A 26,734-nucleotide genomic window follows, 5' to 3' on the forward strand; every position below is an offset into this window, starting at 1 on the left:
GTTAAACGACCTTTCGGGAAAAATGAAAATTGATCTTTGGAAAAACTTACAGCAGGTTTGCTAATTTAAGAAAAAGCTGTACGTATACATACGTTTGTCTTAATTAAGGGAATGTCCTGTTTTCATATGTGCTGCATGGTTTGCCAAGTTTTTAATTGTATCACATTAAAGTTACTTGACGATTTTATTTAAAAAAAAAAAAAAGTAAGAGCCTTTGATTTAAGGTGTAAGATATATCTTTAAAAGTAAAAGTAAACATTTTCTCTAGTATTTTTTAAATCGAGATCATGGGCCTTGTCTTTTCCTGGCATGGTTTTCCCTGGTATTTTTCTCCTCCTCTTCTTTCTCCACGAAGGTTTTATTCCCTGGCCTTTGTCGCCTTGTCTTCTTATCTCTCATTGCTTTCCTGTCATTCTGTCCTTCAGACAGCTGTCTAGTTAACCGTAGAGTCCAGCTTTGTCCCTCCCCATGTCTCCTTTTTGCCTGTTGCCTCTCATGTGGATTCCTCGTCCACATCCTGCTTCCTTCTCCCTGCTCGGGCTTCACTGTCTAGCCCTTTCTCCCAAGGTTGGACTGAGCGCCTTGAAGCCCAACGGACCGACGCCACGTTTCTGTGCTCGCTCACTTCAGTTCTTCCCCAAAGGTATTGCTCGCCAAACTTTAGCTGTGCCTTTCTCATGAAGTCATTTCTGATGCCCCGGCAGAGAGTGTTTCCGTGCATTCCGCGGTACCCTTCCTTCACCAGCTTCCCGGCCTTCCGTTTGGGTGACGTTTTTCCTCTCCAGCAGGTTATTAGCTCATGGAGAGCAGGACTCTTCATCCTTTGTCATCCCACTGTGTCCCGACTTGCTCAGTGCATTTGTTGAGTGAATGTCAGAGCTCTGGCTTCTGCTCCGTGTGAGGAGTAGCCTCAGATTGCAAATTTTAAGTCCTTGTCTCCACATATTTCACTTAACGTGATGACAACCTGTGGCACAAGCCACTGCACTCTCTTCAGGCCGTTACACAAGTACTCCGTTTGTTGTTGGAGCTCTTAGCTTGTTTCTTCCTCCAAGCCTTTGTCATCCCCAGCCCTGGAACAACCTTTCCCAGGCCGTGGCACAGCTCCCACCCCTTCGACTCCTAGCCTGGCTCAAACGCTCCCTCCTGTGAGGTCTTTCTTGGCACCTTTCTGATGTGCTGTCCTGCTCCTGCCCCATGCCCTGTTCATTTTCTCTGGAGCCCGATCCCCGAGGGGAAGTCTTAACTATTCATTTGTTGTAATCTGTCTCATGCACCAGACCCTGAACCGCAGCCAGCAGAGACTTCGGCTGTCTTGTCCACTCCTGTGTCCCTTTCACTGAGAACAGGGTCTGACACAAGTAGCTGCTCAGTGAACGTTCAAATAATTAAAAATCACTTAAAAGATGTGCCAGTTAATGAGGATATTTGCTTTTAGGGTTGGTAGATACAATCTCTTATCTGTTATTAACTGTCTGATTAATAACGATATGACTAGCTGGTAAGACTGAGGTATTTGCATAATGTAAGTTTCACTTGGCTCAGATCATTGTAAAGTAGACATTATTAGTGGGCCGCCATCCAATCCACTGAATTAAAAGTGTCCAAGAGGGAAAGTGGCATAACAGATTTCAGTCTGGCTCTTCTGCTTCCTTGGGGTCAGACGTCAGTAAGGGAACCGTTAGAGTTTTAGTTTCTCCATCTGGAAATGGGAGATCATCAAACCTGCTCCATCCACCATAAAGGATTTTAAAGAATTGAGATAAAGATGAAATCTCTTCATAAGCCATTTATCCCATAAAAATACAATGTGGTACTGTTGAAGAGGGGCAGTAAACTCTTAACTATTTCTCTGAAGAATTTATGTTTAATAATTTCCAGGAGATAGAATTTTTATCTTTCTTGCTATATAGATCTATACCGTCAAAAGTGTCATTTTAGAGTCATGCAACTTCTCCCTTTTGAAAAATTACTATAATGTAGTCACATTTTAAAAGACAACTTTACCAAACCATGTGGTGTGAAAGGAATTATTAAAACATTTTTTTGAGTAGAGTATGTCAATGTGCCATTAATTTTAACGATTTTGAGGAAATTAATGACAATGCCAGATTAACTTTATACTTCTAGTTGTTAATTTTAATAAAATTTAAGGCCCTTTGTTTTACATGTGACTTTTTTCCAGCCAGTTCCTGCCTAAGAAATAACTATATAATATGTGTGTGTGTGTTTTTTTTTTAATCAGGTAAATTGGTCTGATCTTTCAGTCACAACAGTAACAAAAACCCACCAAGAACTACAGGAATTTCTACTGAAGGTAAAAGTACAGATTTTGTTGTTAAAATGATTTTTACGTAGTATATAGAATCCAGAAACCTCAGTATCAAGACAGACACCAGGAAGGCTGAACTACGTATATGAAGGTTGACTTAGAATTCTCCACGAATATCACCTATAGAAAATGTCATGTTATTTTAAACCCAAGTTTTCTTATGTGACCCATAGAAGGAAATGAAGGGTTTTCCACATTTAAAAGAAGTGGAACCTTAATTCCTTGTTCCTTGTCAAGGTGTATATTAATGGTGGCTGCTTGCGAGGGTCCTTCCTGTGAAAGGGTGTGTCTGCACCATGGGAGGAAGCTTGTCAGCCTTTGTTGTGCTTCTTAGCCCTAACAGCTCTTCAGCTCGCTCTGTGGACTTCCTTAAATCCATGTCCCTTGGTTCCTTCTTTGAGTTCCAGCCACCCCTCACCCCCCACCCCACTGTGATAGACTCTCCAGAGTGTTGAGAATAAGGGATAATGGAAACCTCTTCCATTGACCTGCAGACGTAAAAGGTATCTCAGGTCATTTTGGTCAAACTCTTGCCCGTTTCTTTAAATTCTATTTTATTGAAGTGTGTATGAGTCGAGCTAAATATTAAAAGGAGGAAATGGGCTTAAATGGTTAACCAGTACCTTCCTATTTCTCAATAAGCAAATATACTTTAAAATATTTTTCTAATAAGGAGATAGAAAGTCCAGAAGCCAGGGAACATTCCCAATTCCATTACTAACTTTTGGGTGAAGGTGGGATGTAGTTATTGAACCTGTAACATGGGAAACTTTCAGCATCGTGCTGGTTTCTAAGTTGTCTGCTCGTCACTGTAAAGGTAGTCTTTCAGATCACGTGGTGGGTCTCCATTCTGAAAGCTGGACATCACTGTGTCGCCAGGTGGCAGAACTAAGAGCAGCCTGGTAGGTGCTGGCTCTGTGGGCGACATGGTTCCGTGGGCTTTCACAGTGTTTGTCCACTAACACCCAGGGACAACTTGAATGTCTTCCTTCAGCTTATTTTAAAAGTGCGCTTTCCTGGTTAAGGGCTGAGAGTGCCTTCTGCCACTTGAAGATGGTGACCTAACTGTGGGGCGGGGAGGGGTCATTCATTTCAGTTGGTGAAGGTCCCACATGGAAGGACGGGGCGCAGGAGCGCTGTTGTGCAGAGAAGAGGGCCCTCGGCTCCCCAGGAATACTAGCTCCTGGCTAACGGTCTGCCTGTTGAATAAGCTGGGAAGGGCTGGCCCGCACCACCGCCACACCTGTGCTTTTAAAATCTCTCCCATTTATATCTGACTTCTCTGTCTCAGTAGAATAAATCTATCCAAGTTGAAGGGCAAGTAGTCATGAACCGGTGTCCTACGGGTCAGAAATCAACGTGCTTTGTTTCTTTTTCTTGGGTTGCCCTTTCCATGGTGGAGTCTAACGCTGGAGGGTAGGTTGCAGGGAGATGGAGCTGAGGCTGAAATGTCTTGCATTGTGGAGTTGGCACGGTGGGGGTCCAGGGCTGCCACGTTTCAAGGCCAGTTCCCTGAGGCGTTATGGAATCGGGGTGCTACCCATCTGTCCCGTGTGCTGCCAAGAGACTTCAATGGAGAGCATGTGACTGAACTCCAGCCTCGGGCCTGGCATGGGGCAGAGTCTCTTCTCTTGGGTTTCCCTAAGCTTCAGCTCATTCATTCTTTGTCCTGACAGATTTTTTTTGCAATTGTCCAATTTTTCTAAAAGCTTAAGTGCTTGAAGAAAATACCGCCCCCTCTAAGTCACTCTTCAGAATCATGGTAGTTAATGATACCTCTAGTTAGTCAACTTTTGAATATAGAATTTTTCTAAAGTGGGACAGATGCCTTATCATTACATGAAATAATTGGCAACGTTGCATGCTTCTGGAAACTAATTGCCTCTTCTCAAACATCCTTTCAAGTTTACCATTTATCTTAACTCCTTTTTACCTTTTAAAATTGTCTATGAAAGTTACGAGTCGAGGTGTCCTTTTGACAGCCTGTGCATACTAACAGCCTTTAACCTTTGTAGATGCTGTTTAACTGCACTTACTATTTGCTATAATGTGGAAGAGGGAGTCTGAGGTCAGCGCTTTCAACCCTTTTTTCCCACGTAAACGGCAGCCTCTGTCCTCGCACCCCGGCCCTCTTCCCCTGCTGCTCTGAAGCTGCGTCTGACCGCTGTCTGCATCTCACTGTGAGGCTGGAAGCTCCACGCAGGCAGGCTTCGTGGCTTCCTACACGGCTGTATCCACGGAGCCTACGGCAGGACCAAGGACAGGGTTGGGGTTTGACTCTTTGTTGATTGAACGAATGAGGGATGACTGAGAAGAGTTACGGAAACTGAATGAGAACGGTGGCTCTACATTAGGCCTCAGTGTATTGAATTTTTTTTTCTTAAGATTTTATTTGAGAGAGAGGCAGAGATGGTGACAGAGCATGTACAGGGAGGAGAGGGAGACACACAGACTCCCCGCTGAACGGGGAGCCTGATGCGGGGCTTGATCCCAGAACCCCAAGATCATGACCTGAACTGAAGGCAGTCGCTTAACTGACGGAGTCATCCAGGTGCCCCAGGCCTCAAGGTTTTTAAAATGAAGCTTGTGCTAGCGAGGAGAAACGCTTCCCAAACTCTCTATGCTGGTGCGAGGCTGAGCTGGGGCCCGGGGGTGGGGGCTGGGCCTGGAACGCAGACCGAGAGGTGAGGAAATTCAAAAGTGACTAGAATAGAAGAGACATGATTTAAAGCTGTATTTTTAGCAAATGTGCCTTCCTCTAGGACTAGAAATAGTCCTTGGAAATTGAAGATAAAAACCACTTGAAAATAAAGCATTTCGCAAATCCTGATGACTGCACATCCGTGCTCTGGCCCATCGCGTGCGCCGTCGGTGACCAGGCGGAGACGTGTGTGCTCGTGCCTTCCGGCGCTGCAAGGGCCGGCAGTGACTCCGCGGTGGGAACAGACCGCACCGAGGCCGGTTCGCCTTGGCTGTGTACAGATACTACGGAAATACATGCATAAAATGGGTACTACGGCATCTGTATTAAAATAATATAAATACTGAAATAGTCCTTTCTCTGGAAAATGTGTAGATTCGGGAGCTGTTTCTTCCCGATAGTGACCAGAGGCCTGGCTCTGCGCAGCGGGTGTGAGGGGGCCGGCAGGCCTCCCGCCGTGCCCCGAGGTCAGAGAACCAGAACCATTCTGACAAAACATCTTGATTCCATAGTCTCACTGCCTAGAATTAGTGATGCTTTATGCTGTCTTTGGGAAGTTTTCTTCTGTTCCTGAATTGTTGACTCAGAACGCGGATTTGTTGAGAGCAGTGTGTGAGCTGACAGTGTGTCACATTGTTCTCTTCCCACAGCTCCTCGGGGACTGTGTTAACGCTTCTGCTCCTCGTTTTAGTGAAAAGTGCCAGGAATGCAGGAGTTCGTTGTAAAGACTCATTATCAGAGGTTAAGTTTAAAACTTGAAATTCTTGAAAGACTTGGGAAGTTAGTTTTATAAGTGATTGCTTCATTAGGAATTTTAAAAAGTGAGCTACTTAATAAACAAAATGACTTAAAGTTTTGTTTTTAAATAAAACCTTTCTTGGCCAAGTCATGATTTTCTGTGTGTGTGGCTGCTGGTACATCGCTGTGCGGGCACCACCAGCACGTGGCGGAGAGGGTTACTCACCCTTCAGTTAGTGCGTGAGCAAGACAGAGAGTTTTCGCCCCCCCCCCCCACGCCCAGTTCTTTATGTGGTGCGTCGGCCTGTCAGTCTGGCATTGCCTGAGATTCAGATGCGGAGCAGGAGGCGCGAGGGTGGGAACTGTAAAGGCAGGGATAACACTTCTCGGAATCCTGCTTGAGGATTAAAATAACCGTGGCCCCGCTAGGCAAAATGTAGTTCCATGTCACTGAAGCGCTTCTGTGCGGATGGTCACTTCCGTGTGGCACGTGGCACCTAGAACGTGAGCGGTTTGCGGGCGTGTCCCAGGAGCGCGCTGAAGGCTGCCGGGTTGTTCTGCCCTGTTCCAGAGCCCTGAGGTGTGCCCAGAAGGCAGAAGACCGTTTCCTCATAGAAAAATCAGTGCTGCTTCAGTACGGGGCCTGTGTCCTGAAGATTTGGAGAAGGAACTGTTTTGGGATGATGACGGAGCAAGAGACATTTATCTTCCTTCCATGCCTCTGGTTTGTAACCTACTTAGTGTTAAGTGAAAGCTTAACATTGGCCTTGCTGTTTTTCTTTTCTAGCTCCCAAAGGAAGTGTCTTCAGAGACTTTTGACAAGACCATCTTAAGAGCCCTGAATCAGGGCTCATTGAAAAGGGAAGAACGGCGACATCCTGACCTAGAGCCCATCCTAAGGTAACCGTTCACTGGCGCGGTCACAGCGGTGTCACCGATGAGATAATAGGCATTGGGGGTCTTAGAATGGAGTTCAAGGGAGATCACTTTCTGTGGTCCTTCTTAAAATGGACTTTTTATCTGTGTGTTATTTGGGTCGAGGCTTACACTAGGAAACATCAAACTAATTACTTTGATCACTGGACTCCTCAACTCTCCGATATAAATAATTGCTTCTAAAATATACCAATATACAGTGACCCTCTTGTTTTCTCCATAAAATATTTATTAAAAGAGCTCCTTGTCCAAGAGCTCAACTTTAGAGATGTTTTCTATTTTAAGTTGTCAAGTAAGATTGGGCTAATGGGTTGGAAAGTAAAAGAAATTAACGCTCTGAAGACCAGCTCTTCTGTAGGGAGGGGAAGTTACAGTGGCGACAGCTGGGACACGGCGGGTCAGGCACAGCACTGGGGTCAGCTCCCGGAGCGTGCTGCGGGCAAGTGGGGTAATGGTGGCCCAGGGGCTCTGTGTGGGCAGGATGGGTGTGGATGTGGGTAAACATGCTTATTTCGTGATGGCAAGTGGAGGGATCTCTTGCCTATTGGCTTCTATTTTTTCCTAAAGTAAGAATCTGCTTAAGAATGGCTACCCTGAGGGTGGGGACCGAAAGTTGGAGAGCAGAAGGGATGTCCAGGACTTGTGTGGGGACGTGCACAATCTGATGCAGGAAACCTCGTCGACTGGCCAGGGCGTGGAGCCCATTTGAGATGGAATATCAGTAAATTATAGTGGTCTCGGGCTTTCGTTCTGTGTGGATTTTTAAAAACATCTTTCCAGCATTTCAGGTTCAAGTGCTAGGAAAGCAGATGGTTGGATAAGGACTTTTTTGCGATGTGATGAAGGGACACCAGGGCAGAGGAGTTTAGGGAAGCACGTGCAGTGTTTAAAAACAGACCGCTTCCCAGTGTGAGGATAGGGGAGCCGGACAGGAGTGTGAACCGCAGTTGAAGAACCCAGCGCCGTGGGAGTAAGCGGTAATGAAGCCGGTCAGAGCCTGAAATGCCTGAATTAGGGAATTCCGAGGCGGACCGGTGGCTGTGACTCTGAGAGGTTTGGGGTGTGGTTTCCGTGATTGTTAAATTGCTGCAACTCCCCCTTCTGTGAGGGTTTCCCTTTAGGAGAGAGAAATGAGGGCAGTCATGGCCGAGGAAACAATGCCGTTTTCCTGGCGACTTGTAGGGATTAATAAGTAAACTAAGGAAAAGCAGAGTTGAAACATACGGGCTAGATTCTGGGCTTGAGGGGGGCATCCCGCCCACCGTCCGAGGCCAGGAGTGGGCAGAGGGGGTGTTGCTCAGTGCCTGGCACTTCCCCTGTGCCGGGGAGCCAGCGAGGCAGGGGCTAAGCCGAGTATGACTGCTGGAGAGTGACTATGACAGAGGGCACAGTGTCTGGAAGGCAGCTACAGTGGAGTCCCCCCACCTTCGCAGCCCTCGTGATAGGGCAGGGGAGCACCCCCACCTGGACGGGCTCACAGGCTTCTAGTCCAAGCAGGGAGGTGCGCAGCTGTTCATTGAAGACCTGGCTCTCTGGGGTGGCTCAGCACGCCCAGCGGGAGGGCTCAGAGACAGCCGTGGAGCGAGTGGTCACCGAGCATTCCGGGGATGATGGTGAGGGAGAGGTGGTCAAATTCCAGGGTCCCCTGTGCTACTCAAAAGTCAGGGAGCTCCTGCATCCCTGGGGATCTCATAAAGGTGCAGATTCTTAGCCCACAGTGCAGGAATGGGCTTGGTCCTGCGATGTACTGGGCTGTGGAGTGCTCCTGGTCTGCGAGGCACGCGCTGAGCACCCGGCCTTAGGGGGTAGGGAGCACTCAGACCGCTGCTGCCTCCAAGGTGACTCAGGAGGGAGCTTCTCCAGCTGTGACCCTGGGGGGCGGAAGGCCGTCTGGAGCATGAACCTGGCCTGCGGCCCAGGAGGAGATAGAGAGGAGGCCATCTGGCAGGCTCTGGGGTGTGGAGAGCGGCGGAGTGTGCATCTTTAGGACATCTCCAGGAGGAAGTCCTCTTTCACCCTGTCCATGCTGGCGTCGGGGTCTGCTTTGTTCCCAGCCGGACGGTGCTGGCTACGAGGCCTTTACCTTTACCTTTACGTGCCTGAGACCCTATGGCTGACCAGTCATAGACCCCCAGTCCTATTGCATACTGTTCCCGTTGAGGGGGATAAAATACAGTAAAGTCTTACTTCGTATATTTGTATATAGACTGCTCCGTATAGAGTCACTCAGTTTGTTTCCGTAGCTTGAGGCTTTCTTAATAAATCTGACAGATGCTCAATATAGAACTTTTTTTTTTTTTTTTTTAAGATTTTATTTATTTATTTGATAGAGATCACAAGTAGTCAGAGAGGCACACAGAGAGAGAGAGAGAGGAAGGGAAGCAGGCTCCCCGCCGAGCAGAGAGCCTGATGCGGGGCTGGATCCCAGGACCCTGGGATTATGACCTGAGCCAAAGGCAGAGGCTTCAACCCACTGAGCCACCCAGGTGCCCCAATATAGAACATTTGGGAAATACAGAAAAGTAATGAAAAGATGACAGTTACTCAAATAACTATTACTGACATTTAAAATTTTCCTTTTAGTTTTTTGTTTTGCTTGTAATATTAGTGAGCTAAGTTTTATATCTATTTTCCTTCTCACAGTATAAGGATTTTCTGTTTAATTCTTCAAGATTATTTTGAATGGCTACAGAGTATGTCCCATCAGGCTGTGTAATCCTTTGACTCTTTCTTTGTTGGGAAGAAAGACAGTTTCATCCCCCCCCCATACAGCTTTGACCATTTTTATGCATAAAAAACTTTCCAGATTTATGAGTTATTACTGAAGAGAGAGTGTAATTGATTTACTGAATTAAAGAATATGATCCTCTTTTAGGATCCCTGATAATACATATATTATTATTTTTCTTATGAAAATGTTACATAAACAGTATTTACTGTTAGTGTTTGAGTTTACTAGTTCATTAGAGCTTGGCTAGATTTGAGTATCATTTTAAAAAAGTATTTCCTCATTTGGTAGGAGAATGTTTATCTCACTGGCTTAATGTTCACTTTCATTGTTAGTGAAATTCAGTATCTTTTTCTAAGTTTAGCCTTTTGTGTATTTTTTAAGATCATCTGTCCTTTACCATTTATCTTTGTAGGTCTTCGTGTTTTTAGACTTTTAACAACTTAACTTTAGTAGTATAATGTTTCTCAGTAATGATTTCTTAGATGAAGATTAAAATACTATATTAGGTCTATGTGTCTATGTTTCTGTGTTTCAGTTTATCTCTTCATGAATACAAAGTCATTCCCAGGCTGTTTGTTAAATGTTAGGTGCATCTCTGTAGCCATATGGGGAAAAAGTTAGGCTAGAACCATATGTCATTCCTTACATCAAAATTAACTCTAGATGGCTCAGATTTATTTTTTTTAAGATTTTATTTTTTTTTTTTTAAGGTTTTATTTATTTATTTGACAGAGATCACAAGTAGGCAGAGAGGCAGGCAGAGAGAAGCAGGCAGGGAGAGAGAAGCAGGCTCCCTGCTGAGCTGAGAGCCTGATGTAGGACTTGATCCCAGGACCCTGAGATCATGACCTGAGCCGAAGGCAGCAGCTTAACCCACTGAGCCACCCAGGTGCCCCTAAAGATTTTATTTATTTGACAGACAGAGATCACAAGTAGGCAGAGGGGCAGGCAGAGAGAGGGAGACCCAGGCTCCCTGCTGAGCAGAGAGCCCGATGCGGGGCTCAATCCCATGACCCTGGGATCATGACCTGAGCCTAAGGCAGAGGCTTTAACCCACTGAGCCACCCAGGTGCCCTAAATTTTAAATATTTTTAATTTAGTTTTTTTTTTTTTTAAACATAAATTTCTTTTGGGTGGGGAGGGGCAGAGGGAGAGAAATCTTTAGCAGGCCTGAGATCATGACCTGAGCCAAAGTCAAGTTGGATACTTAGCTAAGTGAGCCACCTTGGTACCCCTAAATTTAGTTTAGTTTGCTTTTATTTTTTAAAGATTTTATTTATTTATTTGACAGAGAGATCACAAGTAGGCAGAGAGACAGAGAGAGAGGGGAAAGCAGGCTCCCCGCCAAGCAGAGAGCCCGACCTAGGGCTTGATCATGACCCGAGCCAAGGGCAGAGGCTTAGCCCATTGAGCCACCCAGGTGCCCCCCTAAATTTAGTTTTAATTAAAGTATAGTCATCATACAACATTGTGTTAGTTTCAGGTATGTAACACAGCAGTCTGACAATTACGTATGTAATAGGATAACAGGACAACATGAGTGGTCCCCATCTGTCACTACACAAAGTTATAGTATCATTGACTATAGTCCCATGACTTACTTATTTTATAACTGGAAGTTTGTAATTTTATTTTTGTACCTCTTAATTTAATTTTATACCTCTTAATTTTGTACCTCTTAATTTAATTTTCGGTATTGGAGAATGTTTCTATTGTTTTGTTCATTTTTTAGATTCTACATATAAGTGAAATCATATGGTGTTTGTCTCTCTCTTTCTGGCTTATTTCGCTTAATGTAATACCCTCTAGGTCCATCTGTGTTGTCCCAAATGGCAAGATTTCATTTTTTTTTAGTGGCTGAGTAGTATTCCATGGTGTGTACCACATTTTCTTCACTTGATCTTAGCCCGAAGCCAAGAATTGATCCATTCGCCTGTTGATGGGCACGTGGGTTGCTTTCGCGTCTTGGCTGTTGTGAGTAAGGCTGCGCTCAGTACAGCGGTGCGCATGGCTCTGCTGATTCACGTTTTCCTGTTCTTTGCGTAAATATTCAGAGGTGGTATTCCTGGATTGTGCAGTACTTCTATTTTTAATACTTTGAGGCCCCTCCGTGCTGTTCTCATGGTGGCTGTACCGTTCACATCCCCAGCAGCAACGCACAAGATTCCCTTTTCTCCACATCCTCACTGACACTTGTTATTTCTTGTCTTTTTGATACTAGCTATTCTGACTGGCGTAGGCTGATGTTGTGGGATTTCTAGTAATTTATCATACAGGAGTAGTCCCACTGTCATGCAAAGATTGAGTGCTGTAACTTTTGACTAGAAAAGACTAGAAATAGCTAGATGTTGATGGAGACTTGGTTAACTCACAGGATGAGTCATTTTAATGTCATGGGACATTCATTGGAATGCTCTGTGGCCTTACTGCAGAAGAACAACAGAGAGCAGAAGGTGCCTTCCGGAGTGCTGGGGGAGAGCCAGGCAAGAACAATTACTAGAATGTCGCCATTTTAAAGGATATGTACGTGTTTGTGTGCAAAGAATATTTCTGAAAAACAGTAGTAAAGATGCGTGTGTCCAGGGAAGAAGAGGGGCTCTGGGAGTAGGAATGAGACCGGCTGTTCACTTGGTAGCTTCTGAATTTGGGCCATATATGTTCTTCACTTACTTCGAAAGGCTTGAAGCTATCCCTCTCTTGAAACACGATCAATTTACTTTTTGTGGGTGGGATAGTTTCTGTTATTTTTATTGTTTGTTTTGGATTTATTTTGTTTCACCAAGTGAGACCAGGATTGAAATCTATTTTTCTTTCCAAACAATGAATTGATTCTTTCCTATAGTACTGATTTCCCACGTTTCTAGGTAGATAACATGTTCCTGGATTTTTCCTCTCAACAATCTTATTTTTGTTCCAGGATCACTTTTTAATTATTAGAACCCTTAGAGTTTATTAGTAGCTGACCGATCTGGTTTTTGTGCTGCTGGTGCTGTTTCTGAAATACTCGTCCGTGTTCTCAGGCATCTGTTATTCAGCTTAGGTATTAGAACTTGATGCATATGACCTCTAGGAGATGCGCTAAGCAGTGGTTCAAGCCGTAGTAATCCCAGTGCCTGCGCTCTTCAGAGGGCTGTCCTTTTTAACAGTCCTCATCGAGTCCCTCCCTGTCCCGAACACATACGTCCTCAAGCCACTCAGAGCAAGGCCGGAGGCAGCAGCTCTTTCGGAGGACGCACCTTAAGGGACTAGAAAAGGGGCCCTAAGTGGAGTGAGGCGTCATTCAGTCACAGGGATGGTGCTGGGAGGCCTGGCACGGTGGGAGAGGTGGCCGGCAGGCGCTCGAGCTCCCCTGGTGTCAGGAGGGCACCTGCACGGGAGGTGGGAGGGAGCAGGAGTGGGAATAGATGCCTACGGGGTTGACCTGATGGAAGTATGTTAAGAACCGTGAGGCGCAGGTGTCTTTCTGTTGGGGAACGGGGTTACAGTACAGGAAGGAAGACTGCCAGAATGCACCCTGGAGCATCTGATTGGCATCGAAGATAGGGACGCGACTTTGGGTATATATGGGTATATATACGGAAATAAATACGGCTGTGTGCGTACACCTGTGTTCCCTGGCCTTGTTCTTTGAGAAGGTCTGGAAGCAGCCACAGCCAGTTGCCATGGGAATGCCTGGTGCCCAGAGCTTGACTTGTAGCCATTCCGCTCTGCACGGAACTAGGGCTCCTCGGAGGAAGAAGTGATCGTAGTGCTGGCGCAGGAGCAGTGCGAGGTGGGCCTTCTGGGCCAGACGGTGTGCCAGCGCTCCGGGAGTGGAGCGGCTCGGTCACGGGGCTCCAGACACCGGCTTGAAGGGGCTCCTATGGTCCTATCTGGAGCAAATCGAACATCAAAATAAATAAAACAGTAACATCGAATAGAGGAGAAAGCCACGAGTCCTTGTTGAAATAAATAATGAGTAGCTTGAATGAGGATATTTTATAGTATCAAAGTCCTTTCCCACACAGTAATGCTTATTATTCCTAAAAGGAGGAAGGGCGGCTTTAGAGTGGTGAAGCCCAACAGGTCCCTCTCTAATCCAGGACCGGGAACTTGGTGAGTGATAGGGCGTCAGTCAGAATCACCACACAATAGGCTGTAGCAAAAAAAAAAACAAAGCCTTAGTCCTCTAAGATTCCTGCTACGCGAGGGCACATCAGACAAACCAAAGTTGTGACCATTCCATAAACCACAGGGGCTGTCCTCTTAAAACCATGAGAGCCACGGGAGGGCCGAGGAGCTCCCATGGTAGCTGGGTGCGGCATAGGACCTGAACTGGGTCTTGGTGGTAAAAAGGACACTTCAGAGTCAGTTGGAGAAACTTGAATGGGGCCTGAGGATTAGGTCTTAATTTATCATGAAGTGATAATGTCCCATTATTGATTGTGAGAGAATGTCTTTGTAGGAGATACCGATGTCTCGCCAGGGGTTAGGGTGTCCGAGATCAGCTGTTGATGGTTCAGAAAGGTATTTTTTACTGTATTTGCAACTTCTCTCTAAGTGTGAGGTTTTTTAAGAGGGGAAAAAATTTTTCCATAAGGAGCCACTTTTAGAAATTTGGTTCCTGGCTAAGATGGCAATTAAGAAGTATGTGTCTGACTCTTCTTATTAACAGCTTTTAGGGTTCTCCTCAGTGATGATCATGGAGGCGTGTGGGTGCGTGTGTTTTAAGATCATTTTTACTATAAAGGTGTTATTTGAGCTACTTGTGAAGAATGTAGAGGAAGGTGTGATGCTGAAAGTCCTGAATTGCCCTTTCTCCACATTTGGTCACTAGAAATAGCCTTCCTTACAAAAATTTTATGTAACTTTTCAGAAATTTTCTGTGCATATGCATACCCTTGTATTTATGTATTTGTGCATATTTACTGTGCAAATGAAATTATCCTATGCACACTTTCCTGCCACTTACTCTTTATTAAATATATTGGACATGGTAGTACATCCGTACATGTCAAAAGATTGCTGCCTTTTGCTTTGCCACATAATCTATTTTTATTGGTATCATAATGAGTGTCCTTAATGACCGTTCTGATTCCAAGTATTCTGAGACTACAAACAGTATTACAGTGAATATCCATTTGGATGTGTTTATCTGTGAGAGAAATTTTTAGAATTGAACTTGTTTGGCCATAAGTTATGCATTTTTAAATATGTGATGATTCCAAGTTACTTCTGAAGATTCTAAGGAGGTAGCAGCCCTTGATACCCTGGAAGTCTTGCATTTGGATCTCTGTACCTCAGCAGATGTAAGATATTCTCCATCTCTCATCTTTGCCAATCTTAGAGAGGAAGACTGTATCTTTTTTTTTTTTTTTAAAGATTTTATTTATTTATTTGACGGAGAGATCACAAGTAGGCAGAGAGAGAGGAGGAAGCAGGCTCCCTGCTGAGCAGAGAGCCCGATGTGGGGCTCAATCCCAGGACCCTGAGTTCATGACCTGAGCCAAAGGCAGAGGCTTAACCTTCACTGAGCCACCCAGGCGCCCCGAACACTGTATCTTATTTTAGTCTGTGTTTGAGTCAGTAGTTAGTCTCTATGTGCACTTTCCTGTGAATGGCTTTTTCAGTCCTTTCCACTTTATATTGGTCTTACTGATTTATAAATTATTTGTTGAATTAAAGAAAGGAGCCCTGTTTGTTGTTATTTCTTGACCATGTGGGCAGTTTAAATTTTTCTGAGATAGGATTTATCAATCTTTTTCTCTGACGGTTTTAGGGTTTTGTATCCTGCTTGGAAAGACTGTACTCTTCAAAAACTATATTTTTAGACTACGCCCCCCCCCCATATTTCCCTTAAAAAAAATCTTTGATTTGTGTGACTGGTTTGTGTTCCCCAAAACCATTAATAGGATGTGAGAAGACCTCATTCTCAGTTTGTGAATTTGGGGTTAGTATGATTATCATTCATGTCACTTAAGAAAAGGAGCGATTGTAGAGGAAGGGGCAGTTATTGTACATGGGAAATAGAAAATGAGCTTATCGGAGCAGTAGAGATGGGGCTGGTACAGGACGTGGTGCGTGAGTTCAGTTCCAGATCACTGTAAATTAGGAAGAGAGAAATATGGCACTGAAATGTACCTTTGGGGTTGGGTGGTTTTTGTCCTTTCAAAATATAATCTCATTTTTCTTATTTAATATGTTAGTTTATAGCCAGTTTGGTTTTTATAGACAGGTATGATTACCATTTTGTGGTTCTGCATTCCTGAAATCTTGACTTTAGTGTGGATGCCAGTTTCCAGCCTGTGCCTTGATCTCAGGTGCGGCTTGTCTGCGTGGCTCAGTGTTCGCAAGGTGGACCCGCACGGTGGACCCGCACTCGGTTCATGGATCGGTGGGTGGTATCTAGGCTGTCTCTTGGGATTCAAGCCTGAATTAAAGGTGTGTCTGTCTGTCTGTCTGTCGGTGGACAGGCTGGTGTGTAAATGTAACCAGTAACAGGTTTCGCCACTGCTGTTGGGTTTTAATCCCCAGCTGTAGGTAATGTGTTCAGACCTGCAAATTTAGATCAGCTCGTTGCTCGGTTTTCCTCCCATCTCTTCATTTCCCCTGTTTGTCTTCCAATTGAATATTTATTTCCACATTTGCATACCAAGAAGCAATTCTGCCTAATGTACAAGGTAATTTTGGTCCACAGGGTCATCTCTTGGTACAGTATCTAATGACTTTATAATTAATATGAATGACAGGTCAAACACCTTGGGGAGAAATTTAAGAATTTTAAATGAGCATTTAACGTGTTCAGAAGTAATGGAAGGAGGTGTGTATGTTGAGCAGGGCAAGCAGTTTCGTGTGCTGTGTGTGTCATAACCTTGATGAGCTGGTAGTGTCATTCCCTAGGAGGGGAGGAAAGCTGAAAGGGTTAGTAACTGGCTCAGGGCAATTCAGTGTTTAAGTGGATGGGCTGGTGTTCCGATCCGTGAGGAAACTCTCCAGGAGACGGTCCTGTAACTGTGCCCCTTGTTGCTGGGTCCCTTTGCTGAGAAGACTTCCCACTGAAGTCTTAATTACATTAATAAAATGTGAGGAAAGCTGGTTTTCAAAGATAACGGCTCAGACTCATGGTACGAAGCACAGCGGAAGGAATCATCAGTGAGTGCTGCCTTAGGACGCAGCCCTGTCCGTAACTGCCCGGACCTCCGCGTCCACAGGTGCAGGCGCCCGGCACCCCGGCGCCCTAGGCTCTTCGGTTCAGTGGGTGGGAAGTGCCTCGTGGGACAGGCAGGTGAGGGCTGGGAAGAAGCGAAGGGATTGCCGTTCTCACTCTGAGCAGAAAGGTGGCTGTTGGACCACTTGGGCAAAACATGGACATCATAATACGTATATATATTTTTTTTGCCAGAATTGCAACCGTACCACTAGATTACAGAAAATTAAAAATACACCTGTGTATTAGATTTTTGCAAATAGGTTTCTTTTGTCCACTTCCTCCTATGGGAAGTGCGTTAGAAAATAATATTCTTTTTTTTTTTTTTTTTTTTAAAGATTTTATTTATTTGTCAGAGAGAGAGCGAGCGAGAGCGAGCACAGGCAGACAAAGTGGAAGGCAGAGTCAGAGGGAGAAGCAGTCTCCCTGCGGAGCAAGGAGCCCGATGTGGGACTCGATCCCAGGACGCTGGGATCATGACCTGAGCCGAAGGCAGCTGCTTAACCAACTGAGCCACCCAGGCGTCCCAGAAACTAATATTCTTTTCCTTAGGAAAACGGTCTGTTTTTTATACGTGAAGTAAACGGCTGTGTGCTCTGGCCTGGGCGTCCAGGCCGAGGCCGGGCCGCACGGCGCTAACACCCTCTCCTCCTTGTGCGCAGGCAGCTATTTTCCACGTCCTCCCGAGCTTTCCTGCAGAGTCGGCGGGTGCACAGCTTCTTCCAGGCCGGACCGGCCGACCCCCTGCACAGCCTCAGTGAGTGCCTCCCCTCGCCTGTCCCCAAGCCGGCACCGGGGTCCCGCCGGGGCAGGGCGGCATTTGGTTGGGAACTTCTGTCGTTGACCGTGACGCTACATGAAAGCTGCTGTCCCAGATCTGCCCGACCCCCGGGCGGAGGCCAGCTCTGTCCCACCCGTGGGTCCCACTCCTGGGTCCTCCTGGGCTCGTCACCCTGGCGTGGGGGTCGTGGAGCTGCCATGCTGAGCGCCTGGTGTAGACCCTCTCAGCGTCTGCCTTTCCTCCTGGGTCCCCTGTTCCCATAATGACCTCCTCAGCCTCCGAGGCTGGAAACCCGGGCCTCACCCTCTTCTCCTTTCCTCTCTGCTCGGTCACTGGCGGGCCAGGGCGCAAGGGACGGAGCAGGTCTTCCTGTCTGCCCCTCCTCCCTGGCCTGGTGTCGGCCGTGAAGCCTTCCTTTCCTGCACGCCCTGCGCAAAGCCTCGCCCCTCTTGGGTTCTAGCTTCTCACTTCACTTTAACCTGTCCCAGGATTACAGCAGGGATCAGTGGCTTAATCCCCTTCTCACAACTTTAGAAGTTTGCTTTGAAATTGGAGCGGGGCCATGAGCCTCCTTGTACCTTACTTGCTAGTCTCTCTGGCTTGGTGTCCACCCAGTATACCTGCCATTTCCTGTCCCGGTATCTTGGCTCGTTCTGCACCTAAACTTTTAAATGTCCTTCCTTTTGGCACAGCCTGTTAAAATCACACCCGTCTTAGGACCCAACTGAAATACCGCCTCCTGAAGATTTCCCCATTTTTTTTCCTTCTATTCCTGTGGGTTGGTGTTGGCCCTGATGTCTCATCCTTCATCACAGTTGGCCCCGTGTGTCATTTCATGTCATCTTTCTCAACTGCCTGTTTAAACAAATATTTTGCCAGGAACGTGGACATGTGCTTTAGGAGAAAGTGCTGACTTCCAGCACAGCCGCTCTGGCAAGTGGCTCTTCACTTTTTTTAATCTTTTCTTCTGCTTTCAACGAAGTCATATTTTCTTGTAACCAAAGGGGAAAGAAAATGCATATTTCATCATTTTGAGGTGGAAGAAAAAGAGGTTATAAAAAGTAAGACGATTGGATATTATAACCCGGGCTAACTTGTCACAGTTTCTCTCATGAGGCACTTGTGCCTTAAATATTTTAAAACAAGTAGCAAGTAGAATGAATGACTTTCAATGACAAGTTAATAAGACAAGATGAACGACCCTGTGGTTAAATTTATGTCTGAATGGTGGCAGTAGCTGTACTTTTTTTTTTAAAGGAAAATCCTAATCATCATAGCACTATCTAGATTTAACAGTCGGTGCTTCTGCTTGGACTGAGTGTAAGTATTTTTAAGGAATACTCACTAACTAGCGTCTATTTAATTTTAAAAAAAAGCATTGAAACATGCAGTTAAACTTCACATTCAGATTTTTAGCAGGCTGCCTGGGAAAACTGACCCAAGTGAGTAGTGCTTAGTTAAATAATAAAAAACTCATCATGAGAGCTTTACAGTATTTAAAGTATGCGAGCAGCGCTAAAGGTATCAGATTGCTGCGAAATGAAAATGTATTAAACATACATGTTTTGGGATTGTGGAAAATCTCATCAGGATGACCCCATTGTTTCACCAAAGAATACATTGTTGTCAAAGTTCATTGGCACTTCTTTTGAAAAGAATGACTGCTCTACCCTTTTTCTCCCTAGGATAGAGTGTAGTGTTCTATATTCCGACGATTGAGAAAACAAAATTGTTAAACTCCTAAGTGACTTCAGTTTTAAGCTCTGGAATCGCACTGGTCTGTATCGTAATGGAGAAGGCTTCTGGGGCTTTGAGAATGTGTTGGGTGGCCAGCCCATGTTGGCCTCTGAATCACTTGTCCCTGCTCTGTGATAGAAGAATAGAAAGTGACAGCAGACGGAGTCTGGGGAGCAGTGTGACATGGCCACACAGGATCGTGTTTTATAAAAGTAGTAGTTTACAGCACACGAGAGGTTTGCAGTCCTTAGCCCCCAGTGACTTTGGGAAGCACTTACTTGTGCTGCTTCTCACCTGGCACCTGAGCCTGTTTTTATGCTGTCACTTGGGTTTCTTAAAGGACCCAGCTAGCAGAAATGTTCCCTTTAGCACTAACTGTCCATTCTCCCCCTTTTGGGAGAAAAGGAATCCTTCTGTGTGTTTTCTTTTGTTATAGTCTTCCTAAAGATTAATGATACTGAATACTTCCTGCAGATAACTTACAGTCCTCTCTGAAGACTTCTAAAATCTTAGAACACTTAAAGGAAGACAGTTCGGAAGCTTCAAGTCAAGAAGAAGGTAAGTGTGGATTCATTGGAATCAATCATTCTGCCTGATACAGGCACAGGGAGAGGCAAATGGACCAGTAGAACAGTTTAAGGAGCCAAGAAACAGACATCTGGGAACTCGGAATGTGACAGGTGGCATTATAAATAAGTGAGGAAAAAAATAGACTAGTCAATAAGTGATGTTGGCTGGCTTTCCGGTTGAAAGAAATATTATCTCATTAGATGTATACTTATGTCAAGCCCAGAAACTGCAAGTGAATAACAAAATATATGTAACATCAACTTAATGTAATGTGTAAATTATAAAACTGAACTTTTAAATGTTAATCATCTGGGACAAGAAGGCTTTCTTGACAAAGCAGAGCATGACTGTAGCAGAGATCTTTCTCATCTAAAATAACTGAACATGTGACCCCAAAACCAGACAATTTGAAGACATTCAGAGGATATTCACAGTTGGAGAAAGACTCTATCCAGACACTACAAATACTCTTTCAAAAAATCAATGAGAACATCAATCTGGAAATATGGGGCAAAAGATAAAAAAAGCTTATGGAAGAAATTCGAATGTCTATTAAACAGTGTTTAGCCCCACAAGCAGCCTGAAAAATGCACACTGTAAAAACAGTGAGGTATCTTTTCATGCTCATCAGATCAGCAAAGCTTTTTCGAGTGACATTACGAGGGGTATGAAGTAATGGGAACTCTGATCCGCCGCAGATGGGACATAAATTGGTACAACTCATTTGGACAGGAACTTAACACTATGCAGTGAGGTTGGAAGTAATTAATTTTATGCTACTGCCCAGTGGTTCTGCTGCTGTGAAAATTGTTGTCCATGTGCCCAGGGGACATGAAGTCTTCACAGCAGCCTTGCGTGTAATAGCAAATACCTGGGTCTGAGCAGGTCAGGGGCTGTAAGGCTTAATAAACACACGCACTGGAATGTTCCAGCTAGCTCACCCTTGGGGTGGGGGGCGCGTTGGAAGGAATGGAGGAGGCCTTTAGTTGTTTCTGTGATATATTTTTGTTACAACATGGAGGTTAGGGATGCTGACCCCCATGCAGTTGAAGATCTGGGCAGAACTTTTGACTCCCCCACAGCTGAGCTTACAGGAAGCCTTACCGAAAGTGTTTAACACGTAGTTTGTATTGTAGGTGTACTGTACTGTGTGTTCTTATAATAGAGTAGGCTAGCAAGAAGAAAATGTTCAGACAATCATATGGAAGAGCAAATAGGTTTCTAGTACTATACTTACCCAGGAGTCAGTTGAATAGACCGGGGGGCTGGGAACGTGGGCGTTTCTTATATTAAGAGATAAGTATTTTATGAATGTTTGAGACGCTTCATTTTTTTAACAGTTAAAATAAAAGTCTGAAACAGAAGGTCGCCGTTTCATAGTGGCACGTCACAGCAAACTTCCATAGTTTCAGACAAAACCAGTTTGCTCTTAGGTGGCCAGGACCGCATTTGAGAGGATATTTGAGGAAATTCAGTAGTTAAGTATAGTATGTCTTTTAAAATTGCCTCTTTAAGGAATTTTCTGTGGAAAATGCTCAGGAGTGTTCTGCACCGTCTGTCAACACTGTTACAGTCCCATAAATGAGTTGCATCATCCTTTTGGATTTTTGCAGTAGCATTTGGCATAATGAGCTGTTTTTTTCCTCTGCTCTAGACGTGTTACAGCACACCATAATCCACAAGAAACACCCCGGGAAAAGTCCCCTCGTGAAGTATGTATCTAATTTCTAAAACGTAAATGTCTTTGTGCATTTTTAATTAACTGGGTCACTTTTACTTGAATTACCGACACATTTGGCTGTAGGTCTGCCATTCTACTGTTTGCTTGTTATGTGTCCCACCTTTTCTGTGTTGCCTTCTTTTTCTCTCCTTTCTGCTGTAGGGTGGCTTTTATTCTGTTTTTCTCTTGTCTTGACCTTGATTATTCTATCCCGTTCTCAGTTCTTCTGGGGGTTACTTGAGAGATAGCATTCTGCGTCTGTAACTTACCCGGGCCCGGTGTGAACTGTGCTGGCACCGTTTACCCCGGAGGACCTTTAATCACTGTCACTTCCCTTTCCTTCTTCCCCATATAAACTGTAAATGTCACGTATTGTTATTCCTGTATTTTAGAGCTTGCGAAACTCTTTTTCACTCGTGGGTCAGAATTCCAGGGTCCTTTATTCTGGCCTGCGGGTCTTAGCATCGTCTGAGATTTCCTTCTTGCTGCAGAACACCGGAGTATTTCCTGCATCCTGTCTGCCAGTGATGCGTTCACTTTGTTTTTACTTGGAAAAAGTGTTTATTTGGTCTGTATTTTTACTGGATATAAGATCTTAGGTTGGCGGTTACTTTCTGTGAGCACTTTTAAACTCAGTTTTACTGTCTTGCAGTCGAACGCCTTCGGTCCCTCACGTGGTGTCCCCTCAGCCCAGCTCTGGCTCCCCCCGTTGTCTCCCGTCCTGCCCAAGCCTTAAGACTGGCCACCTTCCCCCTTGGGGCATTTGCTGAGTCTGGGGACCGAGTTGTTTGAGAAACTGGCACAGTCCAGAAATGCAAGTTAATTTGTCCCTGGGGCTCAGCACTCAGCTGACTTCAGAGCTCAGCTTCCGATCCTTTGGTTAGATAATTCTGGGAGGTCTCAGCTGCTTTGAACCTCTGCTGCTTCTGTTGGCAGCCTCAGTAACAGACCCTCACGTTGTTTTTTCCTCCTTATCCGTGTACTCATCGTTCCTGCTTCCTGGGGTCACCTCCCCTGTCAACCATGCCATGCCAGGTCTGCTTTTCTTTTAATTTTTTTTTTTTTTTTTTTTTTTTTTAAAGATTTTATTTATTTATTTGACAGAGAGAGATCACAAGTAGGCAGAGAGGAGAGGCAGCAGAGAGAGAGAGAGAGAGAGAGAGAGAGAGAGAGGAAGCAGGCTCCCTGCTGAGCAGAGAGCCCGATGCGGGACTCGATCCCAGGACCCTGAGATCATGACCTGAGCCGAAGGCAGCGGCTTAACCCACTGAGCCACCCAGGCGCCCTAATTTTTTTTTTTTAAATTTTATTTATTTGACAGAGAGAGAGAGAGCGATCACAAGCAGGCAGAGAGAGAGAGAGGAGGAAGCAGGCTCCCTGCTGAGCAGAGAGCCCAATCTGGGCCTCGATCCCAGGACCCTGGGATCATGACCTGAGCCGAAGACAGAGGCTTAACCCACTGAGCCACCCAGGCGCCCCCCAGGTCCTGCTTTTCTAGGGACGCTAAAGGATAGCCGGCCCTCATCGCTTCAGTCTTCTTGTTATTCTGTGGAAGTTGGTGCACTTTTCAAACTCTGCTTGCTTTTTAAGATTTTCTCATTGTCTGGTTTTTAGCACTTCCCCTAGGACATGTTTGTAACTGTCTTTGACTGAATTCCACTTCTCAAGTCTGAATCCTGATACCTTTTAGGGTTAGAGAAGTCTAAGCCATGCTCTCTTCAGATACTGCTTCTGCCTGATTCTCTTGTTCTCTTTTCTGAGACCTGGATGACTCTGGATGATAGACTTCTCACCGTGCCCCGCGCGTCTTGTCCCCTTCTCCGTGTGCTCTGTGTTTTCTTCCTCTCAGGGCTCCGGCCTAGTTTCTTCTGACCAGAGTTCCTCCTCGCAGACTCTGTTAGTCTCTTTCCATCCATTGAGTTCTTACTTTCAGTTCCTTCTACAATTCCAGAGTTGAAATTTGGTTCTTTTTTATATTTTCCAAGATTCTTCCAAAAGGTCTCATCGTCCTGTAGTCAGTGACCTCTGAAGCACTGTTATTTTAAAGGCCCTGCTCAGTACCTCCCTTTCCTGGATTCTTTGAGTCTGTTTCTGTTACGTTTCTTTTAGTTTTCAGTCATGTCCTCCTGTCCTTTTAACATGCCTTAGACATATGCAACTCTCAGTGATCCTCACCCTTTGGGGCTACGCTCCCCTGTGGGTGGTACAGGACAACCATAGCAGAGAGTCTGAAGACCACGTGCATTTGTTACTAATTTACTTAGAGAAAGGGATTAACTCTTAGATAGCTGTGTGATAGTCTTTTAATATAAACTATATTCCCCCGCCCCGAGAGGTCACTAGGCATTATGTAAAAAAATAATATACTGAAGACAGAAAGAGTCACCAGAGCTTCTTCGTGCTGTGATGTAGTAGGTTCCATTATTGAGGGTAAATTTTCATACTTCTGTGAACTTTTCTGATAGCACTATTGGTACAAGTTGTTCTCCATTGGATGGGCTCACCATGCAATATTCCGAACAGAATGGAATCGTGGATTGGAGGAAGCAGAGCTGTACCACCATTCCGCACCCGGAGCACTGTGTGGCCTTAGCTGATCAGGTATTGGAGGGTTTTGGTTCTGTCCTTGCACATCGCTGCTCTAGACGAGTCGAGTCTTCTGTGCATTATTATCTCGGAGAGTGGAGTGTCAGGCGTTGAATGTAAATGTCGGATTACATGTGAATGTAACTGGAATATAAAGTCTGAACTCTTCTGAGGTCTGAAGGAATACCGTGAGATTGCCTTTATTGCTCAGAAATTTAGTACATTTTGATACAAACGCTGTCATGTTTATTCTGACTAGGGATACATTAAACGGTTTTGCCAACAAATTTTTTTTGCTTTTGAAGCAATTAGTCACATGTCAATCACCATCTTCCTGCTGGTGACATGAATTTGGAAACAGACCTTCCCTCGCAAATTGTTGGGGCACTTCCCCTGAGTCTTGACTGTCTTTAGGAAATGCCTGCTTTCTTAGGAGCTGGTGGAGGGAGAGTGCAGAATGCTGTACATGTGTCCGTGAGGTGGGGTCGCGCTGAAGGCAGTGGGGAGCTTACTCTGCAGATTGGGGGAGAACCACGTTCTTTCCAGAAAATAGATGGGTTAACCTGGTTTTTATTTCTGGCCAATGCTCAGATCCAAATGTAGTAACCTTTACTGGAATGCGTTTTTACAAACTAAAGCATTGAAGCATATTTTGAGAAATTGCATGTTACCTTAGTCCTACTTAATGGCCATTTTTGGAGTACATTTGATTATACCTTTTCTCTCACTACTTCAGTGCCTACATCTTCTTAAAGTTGACAAAACCGTTTGGAAGTTTTAACAACGTGGACTTTAAGAGAATACTGTTGAAGGTATAGCAACTACCAGTTTCTTGACTGTGTGTTATTTTGTGGTCAGAGGAAAGAATACAGGTCCATTTTAAAAGCAAAATACAAAGTAGGTATTTTTCTTAGATTAATAATAAGTATTTATCAGAGAATGCACAGATTTTAGTGCTTCAGGTAGGTATCTTTAGGAAGTAGGTTAGAAATCAGAATTTATTAGAATGTTTGATCTCAGAAGGATAACTCCACACTGTGGTTTATTGTTAGTCTGTTTGATTTCTTTTTATTCTTTCCATTAGCATTCAACTGAGAAACGAGGCTTATCGTCAATAAATAAGAAGAAAGGAAAGCCACAAATAGAAAAGTAGGTTCAATGTAACGTTTCCAGTAATAGAAATTGGTAAGAAAGGCAACATGGGGAGGCCTGTTTAGTTGACATCATACAGATGGTATTTTCGACTAGTTTTCCTCCTATTTTTACTGCAGGGCTTAATTTTTTTTTAAATTCAAAGTTATCAACAAGTGCAAATGATTGAAATAAAGCTATTGCCAAATCTGCTCAGTTTGCAGAGGTTCAGAATTCTCAGATTAAAGGTGAATCTTGCATTTAGATTATAGCTTACTAAAATTTTTTTATTATAAAAAAATTGAGGGGAACTTTATTTTATTTATTTAAAAGTTTTATTTATTTATTTGTCAGAAACAGAGAGCGCAAGCCCCGGGGGTGGGGGTAGTGACAGGCAGAGGGAGAAGCAGGCTCCCCACTGAGCAGAGAGCCCAAATCAGGGCTGATCCCAGGACCTTGGGATCATGACCTGAGCCACGCAGGAGTCCCTGAGGGGCATTTTAGTAATACTACTTAACTGTGTTCTCTAGAGAAGCTTATAAAAAATGTCACTAACGTGTATACTTTGGGTTTAGGGAGAAAATGAAGAAAACTGACAACAGATTGAATAGTAGAATAAATGGTATTAGACTCTCTACTTCTCAACATGCCCATGGTGGTTCTGTGAAAGGTAAGGAAGTTTTTCTGTTAAATACCCATCACCTAAATGTATTTAGCATGATACCCATTATAATAGGTATTGGAGTGTTGTGTCAAATCTTGATACTCTACTTCACACTGATTGGAATTCGCACTGATGCAGACAGCGTTAATTGAGGACGTAGGATTCAGCAATGGGGGTAAATGTTTCCTTTGCCACAGTTCTACTTACCACCTCCTCCTTCCTCTGGTAGCAACCGGCCCCTCACTTGTCTGCTTCTCAAGCCAGTCACTGCTGGAAGATCTTTTCTACCCTCGTGGAAACCTGTCCTTGTTTTTGTGTAAAGTCATTTTTTGGTTTCTTGTTGACATTTTCCTGTTCTACTGGCCACCCTTCATGGGGTTTTATGGAGCTTTAGGGGAATGCAGATACTCGGATTTTTATTGTGCTAGATTTGTCTACTTTCCATTTACCCACTTTTATTTTAAGGTTTCTTCACTTTTTTTGCTTTTGTATTCATTTGAGAAATATCCTTTCTGCTGGCTCAATGATAACTTTTCAAGGTCATGTTTACTATCAATAGGAAAGATAAAAGAGAATAAAGGGCCATAAACTGGTAGGAGAATGTTTTTTGTTCATGCGTGTACCTAACGCATTTGTTGAGTGGACTGACTCACAAGTTAAGGGTTTTTTAGATGTAAATTTTATTCAAATAATAGCACGCTCAGTTGTGATACAACACGAATAACCAGAATATGTATTTTTAATGGAGTTTGCTTTTAAGCCAGCTATTTATTCAGAGAGACTGAAAGTTGATACAGGAAATAGAGTTACGTTTTGATCCTAAAATCATCTGGCCAACTCATTGAATTAGCCAACTAAACTGTCTTCGGGGGGAAAATGACACGGGAAAAAACCCCACGTTGTTGATGAGTTTATTGTAAC

The 26,734-nt window shown here is 44.5% G+C and overlaps 1 protein-coding gene across 1 annotated transcript in view; it reads left to right on the plus strand.

The window, feature by feature from the left end:
- The window catches only part of ZCCHC2 (zinc finger CCHC-type containing 2), a 57,775-nt gene that overhangs the window by 18,704 nt on the left and 12,337 nt on the right, over nucleotides 1-26,734 (plus strand). Inside the window, 8 exon segments of the mRNA XM_045065696.1 lie at nucleotides 2,246-2,317; nucleotides 6,559-6,671; nucleotides 17,287-17,381; nucleotides 19,617-19,700; nucleotides 21,367-21,424; nucleotides 23,898-24,033; nucleotides 25,103-25,167; nucleotides 25,725-25,819. Coding sequence (XP_044921631.1) covers nucleotides 2,246-2,317; nucleotides 6,559-6,671; nucleotides 17,287-17,381; nucleotides 19,617-19,700; nucleotides 21,367-21,424; nucleotides 23,898-24,033; nucleotides 25,103-25,167; nucleotides 25,725-25,819 — 718 coding nt within the window.

Source organism: Mustela putorius, unplaced genomic scaffold (assembly GCF_011764305.1).
Source record: "Mustela putorius furo isolate JIRA1106 unplaced genomic scaffold, ASM1176430v1.1 tig00003858_pilon_pilon_pilon, whole genome shotgun sequence".
Classification (NCBI taxonomy): domain Eukaryota; kingdom Metazoa; phylum Chordata; class Mammalia; order Carnivora; family Mustelidae; genus Mustela; species Mustela putorius.